We start from the raw sequence: 20,115 nt of genomic DNA, 5'->3' as shown, positions 1-20,115 counted from the left end.
TGTGCTCTCAGAGATCTCGGGGTCCAGCAGCAGCCACTGCTCTGAATCCCTAGGGGCTAAGGAGACAGGACGAGGGTGTTTGTACTCAGAAGGCTGGGAGAAGAGAGAGCTGGTAGAATCCTGACCTCTTGAGGCTTCTGCCCTAAGGAACAAGGTGACTTATTTACGCCCAGAATAGATGGTGCTACTAGTACACTTGATCCAGTCAAAATATGTCAAAACTCAGATCTGTATCTTTTCTGGAAGCTTCTCTCCCTCCCACTAAGGATATAAGAAATATATACACATATAAAGATATCTTATATAAATATATAAGAAAGAGCACAGGCGGAATGGTGGTTCAGTTGATAGAGTGTTTGCTTATGTGCACAAAAGCCCTGGCTTCCACCCCCACACTGTATAAAACGGCTGTGGTAGCATGTGCCTTTAATTCCAGCACCCAGGAGGCTGAGGTAGGAGGATCAGAAGTACAAGGCCACTCCGTATTGGGAGTTTGAGGCCAGCCTGGGATACACGAAACCTTGCCTAAAACAAACAACAAGCACGAAGAAAACTCTCAACACATAGATTGCAGAGTTGAAAGGGCAGACAGTGAGAGGAAGGATGGGAATGACTGTTCCAGAAGGGGTCTTGGGAAGACTTCTCAGAGGAGGCCACACTGTGTTTCCAAAAGGTGGAGAAGAGTGAGCAGGGAGGGAAGGAGGAGGCACCTCAGAGCCTGCTTCCTTCTGGGAACCTGGCTGTGCAGTCAGGTGGTGCTTACAGCAAGGGGCTAACCTGGACAGAGGAGCGGAAGGGCCTAGCTGTTACCGAACTGATTTTGTGCCTGTGAAGGCCAGGGGCAAGGGAAGCCGCAGCTGCTGCCCTGCTCCTGCACTTGGCGCTTTGGGAACTGGTGGTATGGCTGACAGAGCCATGGAAAGGACGCGGAGAGGGGGCCACCTAAAGCTGTAACCATATTTAACCTCAGGTCTGTGTGCTCATGGCCGTCAGGACACGGGGTGCTGGTGTCAGGAAAAGATTGAGACAATTAAAAACAAACAAAAACACATATTGGGAAAAAAAGTCAAGGAGCTTGCCAAAGGAAAGTAAAGAATGCAAACTTCCGATTCTTAGGGCTGTCTTAGCTTTTGGAAGGGAGAGAAGAGGACGTGGTCCTTGTAGAGAAAGTGAGTCCAGGGAAGGACTATGCTGTCTGGTGATCTCCAGCAAGAGGGAGGCTCCGGGAGGAGTCAGGAAATGGTACTAGAGAAGGACCAGGGACAGGGAGAGAGGGAGTGAGGTGTCTAACCTCAGCTGTCACTGTGACACACTTAGCATGACCTGGGAAAGATCTCAACAGAGAAATCGTCTAGGTCAGGTTGTCCTGCGGGCGTGTCTATGGGGGATTACTTTGAGTTTTAATTGAGGTGGGAAGACCCACTGTGGAATAGGCAGCACCGGTTCATGGGCTGAGCCCTGAATTGTATAATAATGAAGAAAGCTAACTGAGAAAGCAAGCAAACAAGCAGACAGCATGCGTGGGGAGGGGCATTCATTTCTCTCTGCTGTTGACTGAAGATGTGATATGACTAGTTAATTTGATTTCCTGCCTTGCCTTTCTCTCATTGTCTCATTGATGGGCTGATGGGCTGTAACTGGGAATCGTAAGTCAATCAACCTTTCCTCCTCCTCCTCCTCCTCCTCCTCCCTCTCTTCTAAGTAGCTTTGGGTAGAGTATTCGAATCACAGCAACAGAAATGGAATCGGAAGAGGAGGACACCGCATGCTCTTGTCTTGGTAGGGGAGCCAGAGAAGCCACGTAGCAGATGGATCCAAGGTGTGGGAAGTCCTTGCTACCAAGGGATCCAGGACAAAAGAAGGCGGAGCCTGCGGCAGGACTTGCTCCTGTTCAGCCAGATGCCCTTGGGCTTGGGGAATGTGGTTTGAAATGGAACCTTTGGTCCCAGTTTTGTGACTCTTTGTGAACTCTTGACAGTGAAGGAGGGGAAAATGTGAATGTCATGCTGTCCTCGGGCAAGAGAGAGAGGAACAAGGTTTTCCTGAACATTAGAAGCATGGAGAGAGTTGAACTGTGTGTAGAATCCTGAGGGCTGGGTATCAGACGAGGCAGTGAGTCAGCTCAGCTGCAGAGCGCAGGAGTACGTAAGGTCTATTTATTGCAGCAGGGACACTGGGCCATGGCACAAATGTGTAATGAGTTGCAAAAAAAACATGTTAGGCCGGGGGTGCTCATTGGGTAGATTGCTTACCTAGCATATCTGAGGCCTCAGGTTCAAGCCCCAGAAACACATCAACCAGTTGGTATTGGTGCACGGCTGTGTAGTCCAGCACTTTAAGGTGGAGGCAGAAGGTCAGGGGCATCCTTAGCTTCGTAGCAAGTTTGGGGCCAGCCTAGGCTATGCGAGAACCTGTCAAACAAAAGAAAAACAAAACAAGAAATGACTTTCCCCCAAAGCCATGACAGTGAGCCCAATCACAGTAAATCTTAAAGAGACTAGGCCAGGAAGCCCCAAGGGAATGAGGGCCTCTGAGAAGCACAAATTGTCTCAAAAGGTGTGTGGCATGGGAAGGAGAGAGTGGGCGGGACTGGGGAGTGGTAAACCTGATGGTCCATCTTGAGGGGCAAATGCTGGGCCACTGGTTAAGGGGTCTGTTCCTCACCTCTGCGATTATATTTCCCTTCTAGGAGCTCCTGCAGGCCAAACGGGATCTTCAGGATCTGCTCATTGCCAAAGAGGAGCAGGAAGATCTCTTGAGAAAGCGGGAGCGTGAACTGACTGCCTTGAAGGGTGCCTTGAAGGAGGAGGTGTCCAGCCATGACCAGGAGATGGACAGGCTAAAGGAACAGTACGATGCTGAGCTGCAGGCCCTCAGGGAGAGCGTGGAGGAGGCAACCAAGGTGAGTTCGCCATCCATAGAGGGTGTCAAAATGTGACCAGACGAGAAGCTATGCCCATTCTCCCATGCCAACTCCCCCTGGCTTCGTCTCTGACGATGGTGACGGGCTTTTTGACAAGGAATAGCTTGATGTCTTAGCTTCTGTTCTTTTTAGCCTGTAAGCTTGGACATCAGTAAAGACTTAGTTCCTTTTTACAAGAGGTGAGATTTTTAAAGCCTTGAGTGGACTCAGTTTCTGCAGGCTTTGCGGAGTAGAGAGCTGGACCCTCCTGGGGGTATCCTCAAGGCTCAACTCTTAAGGAGCTGTGTGACTTTTCTCATGCACAGAATTGCAGAGAGGACCTGGATTTCTGGAACCCTTTATCCCATCCCAGCTGCTCCCTTTGGGCTTCATTCAGTCTTCCATTAGATAATTCATGTTCTTTTCTCAGCAGAGCTGGAAAAGGGCTAATTGGCCAAATGGCCCCAACTCTTCTAAGATAAGTTTTCCTCTTAATTGAATTCTTGGCTCTTACAGATAGATTGTAAATTGTGTTGGAAGTCTTCGGGTTCAGGGTGCCTGTTGGCTGTTGAAGGGAAAATGCTTTGGAATACCATGCCATCTTTAGCGAAGGAGAATTACGGAGTGTTCGTTTTCCAGTGTCTCAAACGAAGGGTGAAAGTGCTGGAGAGGGGACTTACCGTTTAGTCTGCAATGCTGACAGTGACAGTTCCTGCCCACCCCGCTAAGCCCTGCGGTGGTTCACTGATTTTCAATGATATCATGATAATTGCTAAAGACAGGAAGAGAAAGATAAGTTTGTTTGTTGTTACAACAGGAAAGTCTGGGAAACTGACTGTTGTGGGAGAGAGGGATGTTATTATAACTTTGAGATATTTCAAAGGCCTCTTGTTGGTTTGCCCTGCCACCCCATCCTTTAGATTTGACTTAAATTGAGGGGGACAGGTAGAACTGTCTTAGTCATCCCTGAGTTGACGGGAAATACCTGTTTTGTGTGTGTGTGTGTGTGTGTGTGTGTGTGTGTGTGTCTTTGTATCTGGACAATAGCCCAGTATTCTGGCTGTTAGCTCAGCGGGTACAGACGGACATGCAGACATGGAAACATGGACACGCTGTTTCTTAGAGCTTGCATCAAAGCACACGTTTAACGTGGCCTATGCTGGGAGGCTCCTGGAGGATGCTTAAGGGGCAGTGTTTGGGCTTATGTTTCTAGGTGTTTGACTAGAAGACAACCGCATGTAGAATGGAAACTTCTAGGTGTGCTGGCACAGAATGTATGTGGGGAAGAGAACCACGGCAGGTGGGAGGAGCTATCTCTGCTGTGTGAAGTTGGGGACCACCAGCAGAGACCTAGGCTGTTTATTGTATTCTGATTTTTCTGCATACAGCATTTCTTTTTGCACTAATTCATAAATAACTAGGGGATAGAGATATGGCTCAGTGGTTTAGAACAATTATTTCTCTTGTAGAGGACCTGAGTTTGATTCCCAGCACCCACATGGTGGCTCACGGTCATCCATTACTCCATCTCCGGGGAGTTCAGTGACCCCTTCTGACCTCCACAGCCATCAGGCGTGCACTTGGTATATATACATAAAGATAAAACATTCATACACATAAAATAAAACAAATATTTAGAAAAGATAACCGGGGGGGGGGGGAGGGATCATGTCAGTCTGTGAAATAAAGGCAGGGTAAGTTGATTGAGACTTGTCATCTCTACTAGAGAACGTAGGAGGTTGATCCAAAGGAGTGTGCCTCTACACCTTCTGTGGCCTAGCCTGAGCTCCTTGCCCCAGACCATATTCTATATCACCACCAATATCTTTCCCCAGAAAGCAATAATTTCCAATTGGTCTTTGCTTAAATATTTGGCACCCAATTGTCCCAGACTTAAGCTCAAATTGATTATGTGGTAGGCGACTTGTCCGGACAGGAAAACTGTCCGGTTACTTCAGAACAACTGCCTGCCACTTCCCAGCCCTCCCCAGATTGTCTCACCTGTGAACTGTTCTTGCTATCTCTGTAACCTTGTCCCCTTCCCGTTCTTCCACCCCAAAATATACACCTAGGAGTGAGTCACACCTTTGAGTTTCTACTGAACCCTGGCTCCCCATCATGCCCTGCTTTCGCCCATCTCCTTAAGCACAGGGCTGTTTTTATCTAGACCTTTTCTTTCTGTTGAGATGAGGAGCGGCAGACTCAAGTGCTTCTGAGGCCAAACAGGAAGCATCGATGAGTGGGACTGTGAGTCCCTTGATGGTGACAGGAGAGGCTGATGAGGGTGTGGCAAGCTGGAGAACGTGGCCTCTGCTCTAGCGGCCTGCTGCTTCTCTGACCCAGCCAAAGTAGCTAGTGACAGAAGCCCATGCTGTTAGATCTCCCAGCTTTTTAGTTTATTTTTACTTTTTGAGACTTTTCTACCTGAGCGTACGCTATAGACATAATTTCTACTCCCCCCACACTTGTCCTGTGTCCCCCTGATCATCTCCTCCTGAGTCCATGACCTCCTCTCCTGTAACTATTATTGTTACATGTGTAAACATGCACACCACATACTGAGTTCAGTTAGTGTTGCCCTCTGTCCCTGTGTTTTGGGCTGACCACTTGGGACTGGGAAACCTGTTAGGTGGCTGTTTCTGGAGAAAGCTGATCCTCCCCACCTAGTGTAGCTGTTCACTGTAGCTTTTCATCCTTGTTAAACTTTCCCCTTCCACGGTAGTATATTGACTGCTGCGGTCTGGTGCAGGTAACCTTACTGCCGAGCTTTCTTATCCTGTTGAGAAGGCAGCAAGCATCTCACAGCATTCGGCTTTCACAATCTCTCTGTCCCCACCCCCAAAATGTTCCCGAGCCTTAGGAATCACGGTGTTGTTGCAGATGTCCCTGCTGGAGCTGGGACACAGTCACTGATTCTCTGCCTTCCGACTAGTTATCGACCCCTGGTGTAGCTTCCGCCTGCTGCGCAAAGAAACTCCTTTGATGATTGGTGGGAGCTGCGCTTATCCATGGCTAGAAAGACAGGTATTTATAATACGGCTGGAGGCTGTATTCATTTAGGAAACAGCAACAGTAGGTTCTCCCATTTCAACTTTTAAAGATGAGTTGGGGCCGGGCGGTGGTGGTGCACGCCTTTAATCCCAGCACTCAGGAGACAGAAGCAGGCGATATCTGTGAGTTTGAGGCCAGCCTGGTCTACAAGAGCTAGTTCCAGGACAGGCTCCAAAGCTACAGAGAAACCCTGTCTCGGAAAAAAAAAAAAAAAGAAAAGGAAACAAGGATGAGTTGGATATTTGCATGTTGATGTAAGATATTCAGACTTTTAAGTGTTGCTTAAAAGCAACAACACCTCCTTCCCCCCTAAAAAAATCCCCACCTCCAATACCAAAGGGCATACAACCCAAACATAACCCATCTGCAGGTCAACAGTATGCGGTTCTAGTCCCTGAGCTCAGCACGGTGCCTGAAAGCGATGGTGAAGACAACTGTAGTGTCTTCAGAGTCAGAGATGGCAGAGGGCGAACTCGCTCCTGCTTGGGTCATGTCCTTGCTGCTGGCCTCCCCTGGGTTTCCCCAGTGGCAGTGAAGGAGACCAGCGCTATGTGAATGCCTCTGCGGTCTCTGAAAGAGGATTATGAGTATGTTTGCATTTCTTGGTGATTTTGCTTCTAAAAGTGTCCGCTGAACAAATGTGACAATCCTTTCTTATCAAAATGTATGTCATCTATTTGTGTGTGAGGAGGGGGGTTGACGTCTGCCATGACAAGAGTGTGGCAGCCAGAGGACAACCTCTGGGACAGAGTTCTCTCTCTTTTCCGTCTCTAGGATGGAACTTAAGTCCTCAGGCTTGGCTGCAGGTGCCCTCACCCACTGAGCCATCTTGCCTGGCCCAGCCCCCTTTTATTAAATGTAAACTTAGCAAGAGATAATATCTTTCTGTTATATTATTTATAACATGCTATTACAGGGAGATATGTAAGAATATTCTATTAAGTGTTTGGATATGAAGGGATTAAATAGAACCTTTTAATCTGGTAAAGAGCGTCTCTCAGATTTGTTCACCGGTATTCAGCCTTTTGTCTGCCCCAAAGGAAGGCCTCATCATCCCAGCCAGTGGCTAAAAGCTGACATTTCTATAAGGAAGTGAATTGCATGACAGCGTTCATTTCCTTGGACGGTCTTAGGAGAGAGAGCTCAACCTCCTCCCATTGTTTTTTCTAACTTTTGCCACTGCCTCAAGCCAAAAATCTCTAAAAGGCTGTTTTACACTGCCAAGAACCAGGCACCCTATCCGGCTTGAGCCCAGACACAGAATGTCTTAAGTTACTGGAACACTTGGTGAAAACTGGCAAATTACATTAAGAACCTTTTACTGATATTCCAAACAGATCCTTAGTAATCTTTTTTCTTTTTCCATAGACACAAACAACCATGCGGCTCAGCAGACAGGAATTCACCAATGCCTTGGTTGTGTGTGGGGTTTCCTGGCTCAACATAGTGAGCCGGACCTCCCTCGGGAGGTTCCTGGTCCTTCTGATGCAGAGGGGTCTGCGTAGGTGATTACCAAGGGCTTCCTTTCAGTTTTCTAAAGGACGACCCAGGACTTTGCCTCCCGATTTCCTCACAGTTTCCTTTGTAGTTTTTTCCATCTGTAAGAAGGAAATGCCTCTTTCTACTTCAATCTGGTGCAGTGGTTGGATCCAGGGCATTGTCGGGGGAGATTAGTCACTGCCTTGGTGGGATTACAATGGTGAGTGTGCCCTGGTGATAGTATTGTCTTTTCTTTCTTGTCTCTAACCCTTCCCCTCTCCAATGAAAATGCAGATGGGAAGTAGTATCCTAAATTTTCTTGAGGCATAGGGTCAACTCAAATCCAGCTCTCTCCAGAGAGACTCTCTGGGGCTGGAGAGATAGCTCAGAATGTAAAATGCTCACTGTGCAAGAATGAAGACTCTTCTGCTCTTCAGAACCCATGTGAAAAAGCTGGGCATGGTAGTGTGTGCTTGAACTCCCAGTGCTGGTAGGGTAGAAACAGACAGATCCCTGGGGCTTCCAGGCCAGGAAGGCGACCTGCATGGTGAGGTGAAGACCAGTGAGAGACCCTCTCTCAAAAGACAAAGTAGTTAATTCCTGAGGAATGACACCTGAGCTTGACATCTGGCTTCCATGCTACACAGATGTGCACTGCCACACATGCTTGAGTGCACACACACACACACACACACACACACACAAACACTTTCTATGTTGCCTCTTGGTCTTCACAGTATGCAGAGAGCTGGCATTGTTGGAGATTCTATTCTTGGTATTATCTTTCCTGCCACCTTACGGAATCCTCTTGTTTTCCACTGGACATCCCCACCCAGTTAAACTGTGGGTTAGAGGGATGGACCCACTAAGGGAAAGGTCAGCCCCTGACTACCCCAAAGTGGCATTGAACTGTTTGGGGGTTCCATTTATGGAGAAAGATCATTCCTTATGAAAACAAATCTTGTCTGCTAGCATTACCATGTTAGTAGCTCACCTTGACTAACTCAGCATCTAAGTGATTTAGGTGCTTTGAGGCTGGTAAAAAGGCATTTTTATTTTTGTGTCTGGAGATATGATATTTTTTGGTCATAGACTCTGAATGCTTAACACATAGTGGGCATGCAGGTGAACGGAGAGGAGCCAGAGGAGGACTGAGCTGAGTGAGATTGTCCTCGGCTTCCCTGCTGTTTTCATTTATACTATTTTTTAAGTAGGGAATTTGATCTTTCTATTGACATAGTTTTAAAGATTTATTTATTATTTTATGAGTGTTTTTCCTACATGTTTATCCATGTACCATGTGCCTGTCTGTGTGCCCATAGAGTTCAGAAGAGGACATCAGGTTCCCTGGAAGAGTTATGGATGATTATGAACTGCCGTGTGGGTGTTAGGAATCCTACCTGGGTCCTCTGCAAGGGCAAGTGCTCTTCACCTCCGAGTCATTCCTGTAGCCCCTGTTTATATTGTTTTTAAATACATGATGTATATTTTGCTGAACAGTTGCCAAGGGCAGACCATGATGCTTGTTTCTGTGAGGATTGCAAATCTATCCTATTAGGAGGTTGGAGTTGAGACAGGTAACACTCGGGCTGATTATAGGAAGGAGTGACCGTCCGGGTAAGGTGGAGACACAGTGCTGTAGAAGATGGTGTGAGACCCAGAGCTTGTGCTGGGAAGCCAGGGAGAAGGTGGCAGTTGAGAAAATTTCACGATAGATAAGTCCACGTTAGACTCTGAATGGTATTCAGACAGTGCCATGAAGGCTGAGGTGTACTTGTACTGAGTAGAGCATCAATAATGAATGTGGAAAGGGAGGTGTGTGTCTGGGCTGGGACTAGGAGAAGTGGCAGAGGGTACAAGAGTGACTTAAGAGGTCGGGGTCATTCCAGTGCAAGGACTGAGTTTGGATCCCAGTTCAGTGGAACCAACCATCAAAAGCACAGCATGGCTGAAATCACCAGAACTGTTTAAATGAGGTCTCCGTATTCACAATCGCAAGAAGTTGTTCAAATAGTCGTGGAGGTAGCAATGATGGTGTTAATTACTTACACCCAGTACTTACGCCCATTGTTTTTGCATACTTAAGAGGATGAAAGAGCTATTGTGTTTTGGTCCATGGGTTCTGGGCCCCATGTACTTGTAGAGCGTTGCCGCTGTGGAATGGATGAGTGACAGGCGAACTTCTTCACATCACGGCAGACAAGAGGAGGAGACAGGGAGGAGTCACATATGAGATACTTCTAAGGATCTTCTCTCAGTATCTGACTTCTCTGCCTAGGCTCACCTCCTTGCGTTTCTGGACCTCCCCAGATAGTGCTGTCAGCTGCTGGCCTGGACTTTACCAAACAAGCCTGCAGGGGAGATCTCATATTCCAACCGCAGCACAGGTGTCGTCATGATTCTCTGTCCTAGCTTCTTGTGTGGCAATAAAGACCATGACCAAAAGTAGCTTGGGGAGGGAAGGGTGTACCTGGCTTTTATGCCCGGATCACAGTCCACCACTGAGGGAAGGCAGGGCAGGAACTCAAGGGAGGGACCCGGAGAGCTGAGCTGCTGCAGAGGCCCTGGAGGAACGCTGCTCGGTCTCCTGGCCCTGCTCAGCTACCTTTCCCTTATGATCCAGGACCACTGCCCGGGGATGGCGTTATCCACAGTGGGCTGGGCTCTCCTACACCAAGCAGTAGCCGAAAAAGTGGCCCACAGGCTTGTGTCCAGGCAATCCGATGGAAGCATTTTCTCAACTGAGGTCCCTTCTTCCCAGATGACCCTAGCTTATAGCAAGGTGACAGAAAATGCATCAGTACATTCTGCTTATTTTAAAGAAATAAATCACAGAGTTCATGGACAAGCTAGGAGGTTGTCTGGGTTGAACTTTTTATTTATTTATTTATTTTTTAAGACAGACTGTGTAACCGCCCTTCTTGTCCTGGAACTAGACCAGACTGCCCTCAAACTCAGATTCACCTGCCTCTGCCTCCCAAGTGCTGGGATTAAAGGCGTGCACCACTACCACCCGGCTGGAATGTACTTTCAAAAACAGTATTTAAGATTATCTATCTATCTATCTATCTATCTATCTATCTATCTATCTATCTATCTATCTATCTTTATTGACTGTACTTTAGTTCATCTGGGGGATGAATGAGTGGGATGTGGCAAATAGTCAGCCATGTGTTAGGAAGAACTGAAGCTGGGTAGTGGGTCTGTAAGAGATGCTTAGGTAGTTGCTCTGCTTGTGTAGCATTTGAAATTCCTGTAATAAAGAGTGTGTGCTGAAGCTGGGGGAGGGGGGAGACTGGGGAGAGCTATCAGTCAGCAAAGTGCTTGCCCTGTACGTACGACAGAAAAGCATGGTGGCTTGTGCTTCTGACCCCATGCTGCGGAGGAGGAGGCGGGTGGATCCCCAGGCTTCAGCGTGCTTTCGTGCCCATTTCTGTATTGCTTCTCAATGTTTCCTTTCCCTCTCTTCTACCAGTCTCTAAGCAGGCTCTTTCAAAGCAGCAGGCCAGCCAAGGGTCACATGGGAAATCCCGTGCTAATCTTGGGACCAGTGTACTTGCCTCCCTTCAGATATGACTGTAGTTTAGTATAAAAATCTCATCGCTTCCTTTTCCAAGACAGCCAGGTTAGCCAGGGGGAACCATGAGAACTAATTCCCTTTGCATTTTAACTTCAAAAAAAAAATCAGTTTATGTTGAATGCCAGTTCTTGAGCAGTGGATTAGCTGCAGGGTTTCTTAACAGGTACCTGGAAGGGAAAACCGGCTCTTTGCAGATGCAGGAGCGCCTCACGCAGTGGTTCTCAACCTGGGTCGTGACCCCTTTGGGAGTCGAATAACCTTTCACAGGAGCCATGTGCCAGTTATCCTGCATATCAGATATTTATATGACAGTTCATAACAGCAAAATTACAGTTGTGAAGTATCAATAAAATAACGTTATGGTTTGGGGTCACCCCAGCGTGAGGAACTGTACTAAAGGGTCATAGCGTTAGGAAGGCTGAAAACCACTGACCTAGAGAGACCCAGGAGCAGCCCTTCGCCAAAGGAGGAGGGCAAGACTCATGTTCAAAAGCATCTTTGGCAAATTGAGCATGGTGGTGCATGCCCTTAGTCCCAGCACGTGGGAGGCGGGGGCACTGTGAGTTCTAGGTCAAGCCTGGTCTACATAGTGAGTTTCAGGACAGTCTACTACATATTGAAATCCTGTCTAAGCAAATATTCTCAGTCTCTTTATCTCTGAATCTTTGAATAATTATGCTGGCTTTCTGTCTCTTGTTTTGATTAAAAAGGTACATAAATAAGGCACCTGCATGGGTTTCAAAGGCCTTGTTCTGTGGCTCTGATCATGGGTAATCACTGTATAAACTGAAGTTGATACCCATCACAAGGAAACTTCAGAATCTGCTCATTGACATGTCTCAGTAAACAGGGTCCCTGCGTGTTGCTGAGCTGCCCGGGTCATATGCTGTGGGTTGTAGAAGACTGTGTAAGGACATCCCAAATGTGGGTCTCTTGTGTGTGTGGATGTGGTGTATGTGCATGTGTGGGTGCTGGTGTGATTGCCAGTGCAGGACGAAGCCAAATGTCTTAGTATCTTCCTCAATCACTTTAACACTTTTTTTTTTATTTTTATTTTTGCATGGTAGTCTCTTACTACATTCAGAGGCGACCATTTTCTCCAGGGCTTGTTGGCCTCCTGTGCCTGCCCCCTTACTGCCAAGGTTACAGATAGAGATGACTGTGTCCAGCCTCTGTGTGGGTGCTGGGGGTCAAACCCAAGTCCTCACGCTCGTTAGCAAGCACGTCCTCCACTGAGCCATCTTTGGCCCCATGTCCTCTTCTGAGGTACTGCTTCATCTGTCATCAAATATCCAGCATGATGCCGGTTCCCAAGACTGAGGCAGCAAGCTGTGGTCTTGAGCTTGAGGATCTTCTGTGCTCTTGTGGGAAGGAGAACGTGCAGAGAAAATGACCTTGACATTATAGGTGCTGCTGCTGCTGCGATCTTAGCTGGTTAGGGAAGCAAGACAGGAGGACTACTCTTGATAGCAAAGTTCTGGAAACAGAGGGTCCATCTGTGACTTGACACCTGAAGTGTGTCACTGGATCAAATCTTAGAAAGTAGAAATAAACATGAATTGTCCTCGCTTCAAGAGCTTTTGGACTTTAGCATGCTGTGAGTCTGCATTGTGTGCTCAGCTCCTTCAGTGAAACAGTCCCGGCAAAAGTTTAAACCATCTAAAGCATATGGTGGAGAGAATGTATTGGCCAGGAAAATGAGTTAAAATAGATTTCATTATGGAAAAAAATTAATTAAGGACCTAGGGATGTAGATCAGTTGGTGGAGTGTTTGCCTGGTATGCATAGAACCCTGGGATTAACCTCCAATACTGCATAAACCCCCGTGCATGCCTATAATCCCTGTCCATAGGAGGCGGAGTCTGGGGATTGTGAATTCAAGGTCATCCTTGGCTTTGTAATGAGTTGAAGCTTGATTGGGCTAAATGAGAATTTGTGTCAAAGAGAAACAACAAAAATTCAAAACTCAACTAGTTTCCTGTCCCAGGAAAGATTGTATGAGGTGGGCACTTGCAGAAAGAAGTGTTTCTGAGGATGTCTAGGTGACAGAGAAAGGGCTGTCCTCTGGGTCTGCTGTTGAGGTCCTGGGGGTTCACTGCTGCTGCTGCTGTGTGTGGAGGGGTGCTGGCTTGGTGTCGCAGTGCAGGAAGAATAGCCGAGGAAGTGTTTCATCAAGAGGACCTGCCCAGATGCAGCTGGGACATTTGATCACTTCTAGTGATTGTACTGAAGCCTCATGAATGTGGCTCAAGTCAGCTGGCATTTTACAGCCGTTCCAGTGGGGTCCTGGGGACAGGGCTCTCAGGACACAGCTTCCAGCTGACCCAGAAAACCATAACCAATTCACATGCAGCGTGAAGAGAAAGTGTGGAGACTTAATTAGATGGAGAAAGAGGTCAAAATCCGAGCTGGCCTCAGAAAAACAACAGAGCAGCCTGGTCTCAAAAACACATGGTTTGTTCCTTTGTTTTACCCTTATGCTTGCTGGGTGGGCGGGTGAGTGTTTGTCTGCTTCTCCTCTGTGATGGAGAGGGGCGAGGAGATGAGGACTGCCCAACATAGATGGTTTGATGTTGTTTGGGAGAAAGGGAGGGAGGAGAGAGAGAGACAGAGAGAGGCCAAGACTCTTAGGTGGATTTGGGTACATCTTTTTGGAGCAGTGGAGCCCACTCTGTCTTTCCTGGTGACAGTGTTGAGGCTTGGCTCTTCATGCTGCCACCCCTCACAGAGGCCTGCAGGAGTCTCACCAGCTCTGCTTTTAGTAGGATAATCTGGTTCCTCTCTGAACAGAACCAGGGAGGGTTCCATTCTGCTTAGGAGAGGCTTTGCTCTTGTGATAATAGTCGTGCTGGCTTCGTAACATGTAGGTGAATGTGTGAGGGTTGGTAGGGTTCACGCATAAAGGGAGAGCTTTGGTACGGAGGTGATGAAGGCTCATGGCGGCGAGTTCTTGTTTACTTAGCGTCTGTTAAGTCTGTTGTAATGGATCTATGTGGAAGTTCTGATCCTCCAGCTTCCAACTCCAGAGCAGCTGGGACTGCAGGCCTGGGTAATCCCCCACTCCATTTGAGCTGCTGCTGGGGACTGAACCCAGGCCTTCTGGTGTAGCTAGGCTGACCCTCTACCTGATGAACTACATCCCCAGCCAATCAATTGGGAGCCAGGCTCCCACTGTGGGATGAACTGTCACAAATGCTGTGAGTGAGGAAGAAGCCATGACCACTTGTGCAGACGTATGTTTCCAGGTATGGAAATGGTCAAACCCCAGGAACGAGGCAATGCTGCAAGAGGGGGCTGTTTAAACAACCGAGGACTGTCACAGTCATCCAAACAGTCTGGCCGTGGAATCCTTAACATTTGGGAGGGAGCAACTTTATCAGAAAGCTTGCTTAATTTGCCTTACGCTCTCTCTGACCCTCTAAACCATGCCTGGTCAGTGTTTTCCTGAAGGCTTGCCAAGATCTTTCTATTCGGTGAAAGAATTTGGCATTCATTCTTTGATCATTTTAGGTAGAAAAATGGAACCTGTCAGAGACTCTAAACCCATTACGTGGGAAACAGCTTGGACCTAGGATGTCTGTAACAGCAGAGAAAACCAGGCTACAGATGGCCTCATGGGATCCCACTTCTAGGCTGGTCTCCAATGGCTGTACTTTGGTGATCTCGCCCTTTGGAGCCCCCTTTCACACTAAGGGCTATTCTGGGTAACCAGTAGAATGTTACAGGAAGAACAGTGGCTTCCTGGTGGATCTTGGAGAACATGTTGGCTTTTCCCCTTGGTTTCTCTTTGCTCTCTCGCTCTGTGAAGTCAGTTTCTATGTTTCAAGACTATTCAATCAACCTGTGAAAAGACCCAAACTGTAAGAGACTGAGGTCACCTGTCAGCAGTCATGTGACTGTGGCATCTTGGAGGCAGGGCTTCTAGCTCTGGTCAGCACTCCCACCCCCTTTTGTGGTGGGTGGGAGAATACCACAGACTTAACCCAGGGCCTTGTGTATGCTAAGCAGGTGACCCACCACCGAGCCACATCCTCAGCACCCCCCTCCTTTCTTTTTGAGACAGGGTCTCACTAAGTCGCACAGGCAGGCATTGAACCCACTCTGTAGCCTGGACTGGCTTTCAACTTTCAGTCCTCCCACCTGAGCCTCTTGAGTAGCTGGGACAATAGGCCTGTGTCACTAGGCTCAACTTGGCTGACATGCTGGCTCCCGTCTCATTGGAAACTCTGGGTCAGCACCACCCAACTATATCACTTCTGCTACCTCTGAAACTCAAGGAACCAACAAACGGTTGTTGTTTGGGCTGGATTTTGAGAAAAATCAGTTATGAAATAGTAGATAATTACTACAACATTTTGACTTATCCTTGACAGTTAGGGTTTTGTTTATATTTATGTATTTTTCCAAAAGATTGTGTCTGTGTATGTATGTATGTATGTATGTATGTATGTGTGTGTATGAGTATGCATTTACATGTGAATGTGTTTAGTGTATGTATAGAGGTGCTTGTGTGTGCCAAGCCCAGAGGACATTGGGTATTCTGCTCTATTACACCTGCTTTATTCTCTTGAGTCAGTCTGGCAGCCAGCAAGTCCCAGTAATCCTCCTGACTCTGCCCTTCCCAGTACTAGGGCTCCAGGCATGCAGGCAGCTATGCCTGACTTCTTATATAGGATCTGGAGATTTGAACTCAGTTCCTCTTGCTTGCTTAGCAAGTGTTCTCATCCACTAAGCCCTCTCCGCAGTTCTGGCAGATAACGTTAAGTGCTTGTCCATATTGGGACTGGCTGATAGGAATTGACTTAGGTGCATTATCAGTGGCGGGCAGATTTCAGCAGCAATCATTACCGCGGTAAGTAGCTGCCCCGGGAAGTGATTAGATGTGCTTTAGTGGGTTTCGAAGTGCCGAGTGAGTCATGTGTTTAAGATTCTGGAAATGAGAGGTAAGAACAAGTTACCACCACACACTATGGAAAAGTCCTTCTGCCCGCCCTGGTCACCTCCGGACAAGGAACTTGTTTGAGTTACCGTTGCTCAGTTTCAAAAAGACAGATCAGAGGGTGAGTTGTTGTTTGTTGCATTATTGGTGCCTGGACAGAGCCAGCCCCATGCTGTTACCTGAAGCAGCCAGAGGCAACCCGGATTTTCGGGGTTTGATGCTGAAAACAGTTCAGCCAATAAGATGAAGCAGAGCTGGAGACTATTGGAGATGCTCTTAATACACGCCTGAAGCTAAGAGAAGGAGGTGCTCAGAAAGTAAGGCTCATGTTAATGTGGGCTCCTGAAGAGAGAGTCACCATTGTCTTGCATTAGCCTTGGAGGTGTGTGTGTATACACACATATACATATATACACACACATGTACACTCTATTGGTGAGTCTAGAGAAACCTTTTTCCCTCTTTTAAAAATAATATTTTGTTAATAGTTTGGGAGTTTCATACATGGATATGTTTTGAAAATCTTCAGCCCCCACTTCTTGGCCTCCTTTTTAATTCTCTTCTAAAATAACCCACCAAGTCCAGTTTGTGCTGTCCATGAACTCTTCGACGTGGGCCATCCACTGGAGCATGGTTGACCTACCAGGGGCCACACCCTCAAAGAAAACAGGCTCTCCCGCCCAATGCCACCATCAGCTCTCAACAGCTCTTCATCTGAGGGTGGGGGCTCACGCGCTCCTTGCCGTGCCATGTAAGCACTGGCTTTATCCTGTGTGGGCAGCCGCAGCTGCTCTGAATTCCTGAGTCCTGCTGTGTCCCGAAGATGCTGTTTTGTTTTGGTTCTCTTTAACCTCCCTCTCTTGCCCTTTTTCCACCCACTCTTCCACAAGGGTCCCTGAACCGAGGGAGGGTGTGGTATCACTGTCCGGTTTGTGGCTGAGCATCCCACAGACACGTCTTTGCACTTTGACCACCTGGAAGCTGCTGTATTAATCACTGTCCACTGTGTAGAGAAACTTCTCTGATGTGGTCTGAGTGCTGCGCTCATCTGTGGTTACAGGGCTGGAGGTTAGAAGGTGATATTTTTGTTTTGTACCACAGCCTAAAATTTAGCAAAACAGTGGTAGTAGGCTCATCACTGGGGCTTTTCCTTCGCTTTTGATGGCTGGGATGAGTGAGGTGTCTCTGGAGAAGGCTTGCATGAAATTATAATCTGATGAGGTGAAACCAGGGCCACCGGGGTCGCACGAGGGCTTTAGTGCACACTCTTTCTTCAGAAATGGGGTTTCTTGTGAGCATCTTCAGAATGTGGGGTTCATATGAACCTTCAAAGCCCGCAGGTTCATATCCGGAAGGGAGAAAGGCCTTCCATGGTTGCTCATTGTGTTGGAATTCTTGTTCCAACCAGGGCTATCATGCCTTCTCAGGTTCCCCAGATTTTCTGTTTTTCTGTCCTGCCTCAGTTTCCCTGGGGGAGTACGGAAGCTTCCAGAGCAATGATAAAGTTAAGTTGGGCCTTGCAGTCGGCCAGTGAGTAGGAGTGGGAGGGGCAGGGGAGTGTTCCTTTCCTCAGGAAATTCCAGAGCGGTGGATGGGCCTTTTCCTTGGGGATACAGATGCTGTGGAGAACAGGGCCAAGCACACATATTTTTGCCTTTGAACATTTCCCTTCCTTTATTTTATTTGGTAAATTTCTGTTCATGTTTCTCAAGTGTGTGGTCTAGAGGGAAGAAATCCTGGCTGTGTCTGGCTTTGGGGAAACTCTGAGTCCGTTTATACTTAGTGCGAGGAAAAAAACTTGGGTATACTTCAAAGACTTTCTACAAAACTGAGTACAGAGAAGTCAAACAAATAGATGACAGGACCAGCAAAGGTGGCATTGAAGAGGATCTGAGCACATCTGGGCGGATGGGACACAGAACGACATTGAACCCCGGTCTTTCCACCCCAGAATGTCCAAGAACTTGGAGACAGCCGCTTGAGCAGGCACGGCTGGGGAGTTGACAGTGTAGGGAAGGCCAAGAGGTGGCTAGCTGAGATGGGAGACACTGAGTCCATTCTTTGTAGTGAGAAGCAAAGTGCTGGAAAACTGGCAGTGGGCTGATTCAGTAAAGCCCACACAGGAAAGTCTTCTGAGGCAGGTGGACTTATAACTGTGACCCTGCGCTTGAGTCTAGCATGTGTCCTCCTTAAAGGAACCGTATGCTTTCAGCCTTCACCTGCTCTCCAGTCTGCAAAGACTTCTACCTTGTCTAGTCTTCCATTTCTCTAAGCCCATGACCTTGGGTGAGTGAGTTCCATGTTCCTTTGGTACTTGGTTCCTGAGACCCCTTCAGTGCTGAGACCCTGCCCATCCTCTGTGCTTTCTTCTTCCCACACTGGTATCTGGTGTCTTCAAGGGCCCCACACAGGGCTGCTTCCTGCTTCTGTCTTAGTCAAACTGGAAGTAAGCATCATCACTGTGGATGCTGTGCTTCCTGTGTGAGACAGAAACCAGAGCAGACAGGTAGGGGAGCTCTGTGGCCAGAGCCTGTCTCGGTGGAGATCCAGAGTTAATGATTTACTCCTGCCCACTGTGACCACTGGTAATGACCTTGAAAAAGGCTGGTAAAATCTGGGAGTCTGGCCTGGTGTTTAACTAACATGACGCTGGCCCAGAAAGAACTTCTTGTTAATGTCCTGAGTTTACATTGGATGTTTTTAAATACCCATCCAGTCCTGTTTGCATCTGGCAGTCAGGGTGGTTTCCTCATTGTGTCTAATGTCCAGAGATGTCACACAAACTCAGAGCCTAGCTTGCGTGGAGCTGCTCCTCAAGGCAGGAGCACAGAGACATGGAGATAAAGACATCCTATATGACGGGCAGGATAATAACGTTTGGGCCTGGGACATGTAGGCGACAAGGTTCCTTTGCCTCAGTGACCCTTTTATTTTTAAATACATATTTCTTCCCCTTTCATTTCCTCTTCTCCCTCTCTTCCTCTCTCCCTCCCTCCCTCGCTTACCTCAGACTCACTGAGTCTAACCTTGTAGCTGAGTATAACCTTGAACCTCTGATCTCCCTGCCTCCACTTTCTGTGAGCTGTGATTACATACATGCACCACCGTACCTGGTTTACGCTGGGCTGAGACTTGAACCCAGGACACACTTGTTTGGTGTGTGTGGTACATGGGTGTAGATGTGGGTATGTGTGGAAGCCCGAGGCTGATGTCAGCAATCACCCTCGATCACTCTTCCACGTTGTTTGTGGAAACAGGGTATCTCAATCAACCTTAGAGCTGGTCTCCCCAGATGGCTTGCTCCTGGGATGCCCCGTGTCTGTTCTCTGAAGCTAGAATTCAGGTAGCCTGCCTGATTTGGGCACTTAGGTGTGCTCTGGGGATCCTGGGCCAGCACCCTGTCAACTGAGCTGCGTGCTCCTTGTGCTTTGAACCCTTGGTTTCTTCTAGCAGTTCTGAACCTTGACCTGGAGTTTCAGCTGATGACCCTTCCTGGTGATATCCACAAAGCTGCTGCTTCCAGAAGGTATGTTAGCTGGAAGTGACCCTTTCATTATAGACATCGGTCACCTCTTTCTCTCCAATGCCTGAGGTCCAGTGCAGTCTCCACCCATAGTGTGATGTAGGGCTTGGACTGCTAAAGGGTGATGCTGACCTTACCTGATTAGGAAGTCACCTCAGTTAACCTGTTGGGGTCACACTTATTTGTCTCAGAAACAGGAGCAGTTAGTGCTCTGCGAGACCCTCCAAACACTGTAGCCCCTCTCTTTTCCCTTGGGCCCCAAGAAAGTGTTTCCCCATCCTGTTGCTTTTTCTAGTATATCAACTGAGACTTTCATCTAGCCAGTGTGTACATGCTCCATATACACATGCACATGTACATGCTTCATATACACACACGTGTACATGCTCCATATACATACACATGTGCATGTTCTATATACACACACATGTATACATGCTCCATATACACACATGCATACATGCTCCATACATGTGCTTAGGGAGAAGGCAGTTAACCCAAGAGGAGAGGCTGCAGGGCAAGGCAGTGGAAGAGAGCAGCTACCAAAGGGAGGATGTGGGAGAGGAAGAGGGGGCTGCCAGGGAGATGGCTGCAGTCATACAGTCCTCAGCGGCAGGAACGGCATCAGAAATAGTGGGGAG

General features: G+C 47.8%; 1 protein-coding gene across 5 annotated transcripts in view; it reads left to right on the top strand.

The window, feature by feature from the left end:
- The window catches only part of Cgnl1 (cingulin like 1), a 148,552-nt gene that overhangs the window by 64,539 nt on the left and 63,898 nt on the right, over positions 1-20,115 (top strand). For all 5 annotated transcript variants that reach the window (XM_048423172.3, XM_085689324.2, XM_048423169.3 and 2 more), the window contains exon 8: positions 2,690-2,902. In XM_048423172.3, coding sequence (XP_048279129.3) covers positions 2,690-2,902 — 213 coding nt within the window. The remainder of the gene's footprint in view (positions 1-2,689; positions 2,903-20,115) is intronic.

This window comes from Myodes glareolus, chromosome 4 (assembly GCF_982192425.1).
Source record: "Myodes glareolus chromosome 4, mMyoGla1.1, whole genome shotgun sequence".
Classification (NCBI taxonomy): domain Eukaryota; kingdom Metazoa; phylum Chordata; class Mammalia; order Rodentia; family Cricetidae; genus Myodes; species Myodes glareolus.
This window is presented reverse-complemented; position numbering and strand designations above follow the sequence as displayed.